The sequence below is a fragment of the Crocuta crocuta genome, unplaced genomic scaffold (assembly GCF_008692635.1).
Source record: "Crocuta crocuta isolate KB4526 unplaced genomic scaffold, BGI_CrCroc_1.0 scaffold61, whole genome shotgun sequence".
NCBI lineage: Eukaryota > Metazoa > Chordata > Mammalia > Carnivora > Hyaenidae > Crocuta > Crocuta crocuta.
In genome coordinates, this window is record NW_027528369.1 from 9199864 (window position 1) to 9209416 (window position 9553).

The window sequence follows — 9553 nt, forward strand, 5'->3', positions numbered from 1 at the left end:
CCAGGGTGAGTGGGGGGGTGGGGGGGTGGAGAGCAAGCAGGCTTCCCAAACGCTTAATGTAATCACGGGCCAGCTGCGTGCACTTGTAAAGTTGTTATAACCCCTCCTCGTTATAAACAGGAAAGCGCAGAATAGAAAGCAAGAGACCCGCGTTCACAAATACCAGCTCTCCCGCGCCAGCTGCCAGAGTCCCCTTTTATGGCGCTCCCAGCCTGCAGCCCCATCAGGAGGACCCTGGCTTCTCCCCTCTGAACTCTCCAAGCGGGTTTACTTTGAAACTACCCTCAGCCAAGCTTGTGGTCCAGGTACCCGTGCCGCCTCCAGCGCCCCAGTGGCCGTGCGCCGCCGTGGCTTCAGGAGAAGCTGGGATCCAGGGGTCCCCTTTTAGGTCCCCAGGGAGCCCTGGAGGTAGAGGCTTGGGGCCCCCAGGGTTCCTCCAAGGAGAGCTGCCTCCTCTTCTTGAGAGACTTCCAAAGCTCTTAGATGGACACTCCTCTCCCCCCACCCAAATATCTAAACAAGAAAAAAAAAAAGAAAGAAAGAAAAGACCTCAGGAGGCTTTTATGAGATACTGCCGTCTCCACATTGACGGAGCCTGAGAGAAGAAAAGACCTTTTGTGGGAGTTCTCAGGATTACTGGGCTCCCCCAGGCCAGTGGCAAAACTCACCCCTGCGCCCCCCGCCCATCTCCACCTCTCCTTCCTGGCCGGGCAGACCCTGCTCGGAGCCACCGCGGTCCACATCCTGCCTCACTGACTGTGTGTGCTTACAGCGTCAAGGGGTGGACGTGATATTTCAAACATCAGATCAGTGCGTTTATATATTGGGTGCCCGGAAATTTTTCCAAATAAACACAGCTTGATTCAACCTGGGTGGGCGGACTTATCAACAGACTAATTCTATAAACAAATGAAGGAATAGCCCCGAAACCGATTGGCTGGTATCAAAAAGACACGTGGAGGGAAAAGCTTGGAGTTTTTCAGCAATGAAATTTTAATTAATGTGGGTGGGCTGAGCGCACAACGACTGTTTATCATAGACAATTTATTTTCCAGCGCTAAGTCAACATATAATAGCAAACTTACAACAATTATTTAACATTTTTAAAGCCATGAAGGGACAGAGCACGGAGCGGCCAGGGAGAGCGGCGGAGCGGGAGGCAGGCGCACCACGGGCTCCCCGGGAGGGCCCTTGCGGCGCGGGGCGCAGTCCCTAAGCCCCTGGGTCGCCTGCGTCGCGGGGAGCACAGCGCCGGCTCCCGCTCGCCATGAGCCACCTCTTCGGTCCCCGGCTGCCTGCGCTGGCCGCCTCGCCCATGCTCTATCTGTACGGCCCCGGCCCCGAGAGACCCGGGCTGCCTGTGGCCTTCGCCCCCGCGGCCGCGCTGGCCGCCTCGGGCCGGGCGGAGCCCCCCCAGAAGCCGCCCTACAGCTACATCGCGCTCATAGCCATGGCCATCCAGGACGCGCCGGAGCAGAGGGTCACGCTCAACGGCATCTACCAGTTCATCATGGACCGCTTCCCCTTCTACCACGACAACAGGCAGGGCTGGCAGAACAGCATCCGCCACAACCTCTCGCTCAACGACTGCTTCGTCAAGGTGCCCCGCGAGAAAGGGCGGCCGGGCAAGGGCAGCTACTGGACGCTGGACCCGCGCTGCCTGGATATGTTCGAGAACGGCAACTACCGGCGCCGGAAGAGGAAGCCCAAGCCGGGCCCAGGGGCCCCGGAGGCCAAGCGGGCCCGCGCGGAGACGCAGGAGCCGCAGCCCGGGGCGGGGAGCGGGNCTGATGCTCGACCCGCACGTCCAGGGCGGCTTTTACCAGCTCGGCATCCCCTTCCTCTCCTATTTCCCTCTGCAGCTTCCGGACGCGGTGCTTCACTTCCAGTAACGCTGCGGTGGTTCCTTCCCCTGGTCTGAGCTTGTGAGCAGCCAGGGGTCCGAGCGCCGGCGGGAAGGAGTCACGGTTGTTGTTGTTCTTAAACCTCTTTTCTTCTGCAACGTGTGGATCCCGGGGAGTGTTACCAACTTTTGCGCCCGGGGGGGCAGGGTCTCCTGCCTCCTCCAAGGTGAGGTGGACTCTCCCAGAACCCGGAGCACCTTCGGAGATTTAAAAGACCCTGCCCCGCGAGGACTTGGGCATCTCAGACCTCCGGCAGAGAGAGCGGGAGAATCCCTTGACCTTAGGGCAGTCTGACCTTCCCCTGCCCAGCTCAGGGCCAGGCCCAGACAACTGGACAGCAGGACCCACAGGTGCAGTGAAGGTGGCTTCAGAGAGAACCTCCATCTACCTGTCTGTGCGGCTCCCTTGGCCCCGTGGCCCAGGGCGTGGCTGTGAATCTGGGGGGGGATGGGTGTTCCCAGCTGGGCTTGTCCCTGAAGTCCAGTTGTGGGGACACCCGAAGTGTTTCAGGTTTTTTAGGAGATCTAGGGCCTGGCGAGGATTTAAGACCAATGTCCAGGTTGCAGCTAAGAAACCACACTTCTGTTTTAAATAGAGAATCTCTCTCTCTCTCTTTTTCTTTCTAGACAGCAAAAGGAATATGCTATATTCTTTGGCTAGATGCTTGACCCTTTTTACTACAATGACGGCCCTGTGAAAAGTCTATGTTAACAGCCTCTATTAAGAAAGCGCTCACTGTATAATAGTGTTTTGTTGCGTTAGGATAGCTGGCCAGTCAGTTCCCATCATCTCCGGGACGCGTTAGCAACCTCAGCAGGCGTCCTGTCTTGTGGCTTTTGTTTTTAAGGGATCAAACGATAGCAGGGGACACCGGAAGTGTGTGATGGGGGGAGGGTGTCCATGACAAGAGAAGATATTCCATTTGCATGCTTTCTTCAAGCTCTAGGTTTGGGTTTTGCTACATTTTCCAGAATCGTGGAGTAAAGGACCACTTTTCCTCAACAAGGTTGGATGAAACACACTCACACAAAAAAGCAGATATGGGGAGAGGTGAGTCATGCTGGGCAGAGAGAAGGAATCTTCTGACATCTGCTGGAGGGTGCCTCTCTGGACCCCAAAGGACAGGATTTTTTCAGACACTTTCCCCCCGAAGCCTCTACCCACTGGGCCTAGAGCCTGAAGCTAAATAAACACCTTGTGGGGGGGTGACTGGNGGAGTGTTCTGCAACAAAGATCTGGTTAAGAAAATGGAGATTTTTACAGCCCAGCTCAGCTTGGAGCTTTCGGGAAGTGCGTCTTGCTCTTACAGTCTCCCTCTTTGGGTTGTGTTGGGTGGGAAACTGGGTTTTCTGAGCCTCCAGGTTACTTTAATTTTCTCCAGTGTGGGCAAAGGCACAGTAAGTCATGAGTCCTGGAGGTAGACTGAAATAGATCTCCAAAATAACTTTGAAAACGATTTCCGGGACTTATATAAAAATGAACGCAGACTTTACAACAGGAGAGCCTGGTGGTTCATAGGGTCAAAAGGATAGTTCAGACAAGCGTCATCATTTAACGATGAGTAAGCACAGAGTTGGCTTCCCGAGAACTTATTCTTAAAGCCGTGTGCTCCCGATGCGTCCGTTTCCTCGAGAATATTCTACCCGGGTTGGTGGGAACACTTCGGTGAGCTGCAGAGTTCCCTGGGTTTGAAGAACTTTGATGAGGTCCCATCGTTGGGGTCCAGGCTCGCTGCGATTAACCTGCAGTGCGGTGCAAAGCCTGGCTCGGGTGTGTTATTATCCCAAAGTCTCAGCCTCTGTGAATAAAGCTGTCTCTTCATTAAGCTCTCAGTGACTGGTTCACTGGGTTCCTGGGGGGCTAAGCAAACAGTGTAACAGGAGAGAGGGGTCAGGGGTTATATTTGGGAGCCGGTCAGCATCTCCAGGGCTCTGGCTTCCGGGGGTGGGTGCTGCCGGAGCACCGATGGATGCTCCACTGTATATGCTATGTTTTTAATGCTTCCTCTTTCGCTTTGATTTGCTATCTCATGTGTTTTGTCAATTTACGATGACTGTTTTCTGGAGAAGCCAAGAACCTGCTACTGCCATTTTTAAAGGATGGTATTTTAGAGTCACAGTTTCAAAAAGTATAATGTAAACATTATGTTTATGGCGCAGGAATAAAAAAAGGAAGGAGTATATATCTGCTTTGTAAGAGAGTTTATACTTCCATGAAGAGAACTTGGGTTACCTAATCCCGTCACTCATCTGGTTTGGGAAGCTGAGGGGATGGACAGGTGACAGACTTTGCAGAAGTGGAACAACCCATGAGCGTCCCTTCTGCTGAAGAAAAAGAGGACCTGTGCATCTAGGAGTCCAAACAGCGGTTACAGTGACTCAGCTGTAGTCACGGGCTCCAAAACAACTTTTTTAACGTTTATTTATTTTTGAGAGAGAGAGACAGAGAGACAGAGCACGAGCAGGGGAGGGTCAGAGAGAGAGGGAGACACAGAATCCGAAGCAGCTCCAGGCTCTGAGCTGTTAGCACAGAGCCCGACGCGGGGCTCGAACCCATGAACCGTGGGATCATGACCTGAGCCGAAGTTGGACGCTTCACTGGCTGAGCCACCCAGGCGCCCCTCCCCTCTGTATTTAGTGTAAACCAGATGCAACCTTACCATTCTGCTCTCAGGCAATCTGGAGGTACACTTCCGTGCTCCCATCTAAACAAAGGGAACCGATTCTGTCTTCTGAAAAGGGGTTTGGTTCAAGCTCAGTGAAACACCCCCCCCGCCCCGACACACACTGATCACATTACGCACACTGATGAGCGCACTGGTCATAATGGTTCTGATGGGGAGACGGCGGGTGTGTAACGTACAATGATAAATACGTAAGCGTGTAGTAATACATACGCATGGGTATATATGTGTACGCATGTATTGGTACACGTGCATGTGTCTGTATTCAGAAATTCATCTTTTTTGCATATAAAATGGACAGATGAGCTCGGATCAAGCGCTGAATCCTTTCAAACGAACACAGGTATCGATATTTTCAGAAAGATTTTCTTTTTCTATATCGTTCAAGCCCGGGAAAATTTGGGGTTTGCTTCCAAGAATCTTGAAGATACACCATCATTGAGACCTTTATTTGTACACCTTTTACAATGATAGAACTTCGCAAAGGCCTTTTGCTTTGGCTTTTGATGTTCGTTGGCTCTTGCCGTAGCTAACGGCCCTCCTGGGTCTCAGATGCCCCCCAAGGTTTCCCGGAACCTGAACAGGATGTGCTTTGCCATTTTCGGATCTAGTCCCATCTCTCTGAGAAGGACGCTATGTGTGGTCTCTACCCTGTCACGGAGAGCGGTCAGCGTATTTCCGTGTGTGGGTTAAAGAATGAGCCACATGTGATGTTATTGTTACAGCTGAAAGCCAGACCGTCTGCCCAGACACTGGTAGACTAATGTTAACATCATAAAAGTGGGTGACGCTCTCAGTAGCGGGCTGTACTCAAGCGAAAGCCACGACTCTGTACACCTCCGTCCTCACGGCGGCTCGAAACATCTTGCCTCCACCGAGTAGGGGTTGCTCCACAGAGTCAAACATGATAATAAGCAAGGTTTGTCATTTAAGAAGAAAGAGCGTGTGTTTGTTGGAAAAGTCAAATTCTTTGGATCCACATTTCAAGGGGGTTTGAAAAATCTGGCTGCAGAGCTAAACGGCAAGGTGTCTACCACACCTGTCCTTATCCAGGGGTTCTTTGCTGAGGGGGCCCAGACTTGGGGCTCTCCACGGTCAGGCAGGTGCCATCCATGTGGGAGTGGGAGGCCTGGGCAGGACTGAGGGTTCGCCTCTTCCAACGGCATCCGCGTGCCCACTGCACTGGGCAGACCACATGGGGGGCACATGGCCCGATGTGGATTCGAGCCCAGGGTCTACATCACGGTGGGCACATGACAGTGAGTACAAAGTTCAGCTCTGTCCCAGGAAGGTGGACATGGTGGGGAGGTGACCAGAGCCCGTGTCCTAGGTCCTGGGTGGGAGGGTTCATAACCGACTCAGTTGCCTTTACTCATCCTGGCCGTGAGGAGGGAGGGCGAGCGGGAGAGGGTGAGGCACAGATTTGGTCTTAACATTTTCCCACCGGCCGTGAGAATGCGTGTTCCCGCAGGAAACAGAAACCCGCTTGGATGGGCCAATGGAAGAGACCAGGGTGGAGGGACCATTCACGGGGGAGGGGCCAGGAGAAGGGCACCCCACGGTGAGCAAGGGTGAGTGTGGTGCAGCCGCGGTGCTGGGGCAGCAGGAGCCCGGAAGAACCCAACCTCCCTCGTCTCCTGCCCTCCAGCCGTGTGTTGATGCCTCTGATTGCCCGCCCCCCACCCAGGTCCAGCCTGCAGGGGAGCCCGGGCAACGCGGTACGTCGGGGTCTACCTGCAAGGCCGCGCGGGTAGAGTGCACTGTCGCGGGGGTGGGGCAGGCAGCGAGTGCCCGGCACAGTCGGGGGGGGGGGGTCCCTCCTTCAGGGCCCCAACCACACTGTTGGTCCAAGAGCTAAAACTAGGACGTCTTGGGCCATACAGACACCGCAGCTGGCCTGCTGTGGTGCAGAGAAGGTCGGATTCTCCCGCCTGCCAAGCTTCCTGGAGAGGTGACGCCAGACCCCTCCGTCTGAGACCCTCCTAAGTAGGCAGGGCCCTGTCTGGACTCAGCTCCCGAGGGCCCCGTTCCGGCCTGACTGGCTGGGCGCCCTATGACTGTTCACAGGTCTCTGTCAGTTCACTGAGAATCTAAAACAAAGTCGCCTTTTACTAAAAGTGTCCTGGATGTGGCTGGTACGATCTCCGCCCGCAGGACAGGATGCACGGCCACAGGCTGGCGAGGGCGTCCCCGAGCCCACGTCCAGAGCAAGGAGGCCGCGAACGAAGTGCCTGGGCCCCGGGATGGCATCTGGGTCCAGCCTTCCTGGGAGGGCGTGGGGACACTCTGGCATCCACAGGACTGTGTCACCTTGGACAACGCTGAATTGTAAGCGTGCCTCAGGCCCTCCTAACGCGCAATGCGGAATATTAGAAACAGCAGCCTCTCCAACATGCTGCCATCACACGTCTTCCCCGGGTAACTGGTCACCACGTACTGCGTTTTCCGGGTCTCTCTGGATGCACCCACGACCCGGGAAGAATCCCTCTCGTTACTGTCTTGTTGACTTAGTACGTCAGTAGGTCGAGTTTGGGTAGGGGTGGGGAGGGCGGGGGATGTTATCCTGGTTAAGAGTGTGTCCTTGGGGCCCACCAGGGAGAAACTAACAACGCTTCTCTGCCCTTGCGCGCTGCGTGACATCAGCCGAGTGACCCACCCCTTCTGTGCCTCAACTTTCTCATCCGTACCAGTGGGGACGGCGTTCGTAACTGCTTCACAGAGCTGTCCTGAGCGGGTAAGTGAGCGATGGGCGCAAGTGCATAAAACAGTGCCTGCCCCAGGCCCCGGTCTCAGACCGGCAAAGTTAGCTAATATATAAAAAAATATCTGGCACGCAGAAAGCGCTCAGTAGATGGGAGGTCTGTATACAGACATGGCCTCTACTCTAAACACTTGTGTTTTATGAGCCCATTTGTGCCTCTTCCTGGTTACGTAACAAAACCAGGAACAACAGCTCTGCTCAGGTTACGTGATTGTGGAGGTAGTGAGTTCCCCGGGTGGGCGGGGAGCCACTTTCGTCCCTTCCGGGCCACAGGCCACATCTCTCGAGATGACCTGACCGTTTGAACATGACCAAAAGCAAAGAAAAAGCAGCTGTGCGTGGCGAGGAGAGCCCATTTCGAGGGCCATGGCGAGCGGGGTCCTCTTGGCCTCTCCTTGCCTTGCACAGTTTAGGGGGGCTTCCCAGGGCGAGCCGTCTAGCCCTTGTGAACCCCAGGGGCCCTGGGAATGAATGCGAGTCTGTATTTCTGCCCTCAGCGCGGGGCACTGGGCAGGCCAGGGGGAGGCCCCACCCCTCTCCTGGGGAGAAAGTGACCCACCCGAGGACCAGAGCTCCCAAAACTCCTGGATTTCACAGCCCGCCTTATAGCCTTATAAAGCGGAAGGGACTTTTCTTTAAACGCTGCGGCTAAATATAGCAGGGGCTTGGTCAGCTAGAGCATTTTTAGAAAGCACATTACAAATCAGGAATGTTTTGGAGAAATAAATAAACTTTCCCACATTTTTGGACTTTGAGTCTGCACTGTGGGCTCCATCTCTGGAGCCAGGGGGGGGGCAGGGGGCGTGATGAATAATTCATGGTCGGGCTCCCGCTGGTGCCCAGGACCCTGGAGGTGACTTCTCCTTCCCTTCACCAGGCGTGTGGGTAATGACATAGGCGAGGGGGGAGGAGGCGTGGTCAGGTTAGGGACACCCCGGCGTCTGAGGAAGGGCCGTTTGGTGACATCAGGAAGCAAGGATTACAGAGAAATAAATCTACGTCCAGCACATTTCACTTCCCCTCTCATCTTGTGGAGACGGTGGTGGTGTGGGTGTTCCCTGCTGCTGGATGGCCGGTGGCGCTGGCCCCTGCCGGGACCGGGGTCCCGTCCCCACGACTCCATCAGGCTGCGCCTGCCGGGACTGGATGGTGTGTCTCTAAGGGCTGCTCGGGCGAGTCTGCTCCTGAGCCAGAGCAGAGCCACCAGGCGAGGGGACCAGGCCGTTGGGCACATCGATGGGGTCAAAGAACCCTCCCATTCTGTCTTCTCATCTGCCTGCATCTGTGCTCCGTTTTCCATTTGATCGGAATAGATGTCTGGCTTCCCTCCATGACCTCAACTGTCCTGAACTTTGGGGGGAGGTGCTCTGCACTGAAGTAGCCGTGGTAGAAGTTCACGTGCTCATGGAAGAAACGTGGACTATTTAGAGTATTAAAAAGAGAATAAACCTGGGACACCTGGGTGGCCCAGTCGGTGGGGCGTCTGACTCTCGCCTTTGGCTCAGGTCATGATCTCATGGTTCGTGAGATCGAGCCCCGCGTTGGGCTCTGTGCTGACAGCATGGAGCCTGCTTGGGACTCTCTCTCCCTGCCCCTCCCCTGCTCGCATGTGCATGCATGCTCTCTCTCTCTCTCAAAATAAACTTTTTTTTTTTTTAAAAGAGAATAAACCTGTAATCCAGTGATCATCTGTAAGAATCCTGCCTCCAGCAGACGATGGCTGATGTTTTAAGCATATTCTGGTAGAGTTCCCTCTAGATCGACAGGCAGAGAGAGCGACAAGCCTACATGTGTACATACACTCACATAGATGCATGTGTATAAATCAGTTTTCACTTCCTCACTGCTGTCACATCCACCACCATCATCGTCATCCTGTCACTGAGGGGCTGGTTACCATTCTGTGTGCAGGGCCACGCGCAGGGCTGGGGACAGAGACCTCTGTAAGGCACAGCCCGTTCACTGCTGACAACCTAGCAATGGGGGGAGATGAACAGAAAATAGATTTGCTTATTTGCTTATTAAAACTTTGTATCGTGATGCAATTATAGATTCACAGGAAGGTACAAGGAAGGGTCCGAGGAGGTGAAAGAGGCTTACTTTGTACAAGAATGCTTAAGTCATCTTGTAATTTAATTTCAATTCCTGGCACCAGGGATTGGGAACGGGGACCCCTACCAAGTGACGGATCTGCTCAGTGACCTT

The 9553-nt window shown here is 54.4% G+C and overlaps 1 protein-coding gene across 1 annotated transcript; it reads left to right on the forward strand.

Moving 5' to 3' along the window:
- Window positions 1–1267: 1267 nt before the first annotated feature.
- FOXL1 (forkhead box L1) lies at window positions 1268–1892 on the forward strand. The gene is made up of 2 exons (XM_077754180.1): window positions 1268–1774; window positions 1863–1892. The coding sequence occupies exons 1-2, from the start codon at window positions 1268–1270 to the stop codon at window positions 1890–1892; spliced, it is 537 nt and encodes a 178-aa protein (XP_077610306.1).
- Window positions 1893–9553: the final 7661 nt, after the last annotated feature.

Excerpts from the sequence above, each read along its gene's own strand:
- FOXL1 (XM_077754180.1), top strand. The coding sequence starts at position 1,268 with ATGAGCCACCTCTTCGGTCCCCGGCTGCCTGCGCTGGCCGCCTCGCCC. Across the intron at positions 1,775-1,862 it reads CGCAGGAGCCGCAGCCCGGG|CTTCCGGACGCGGTGCTTCA; the intron begins GCGGGGAGCGGG and ends TTCCCTCTGCAG.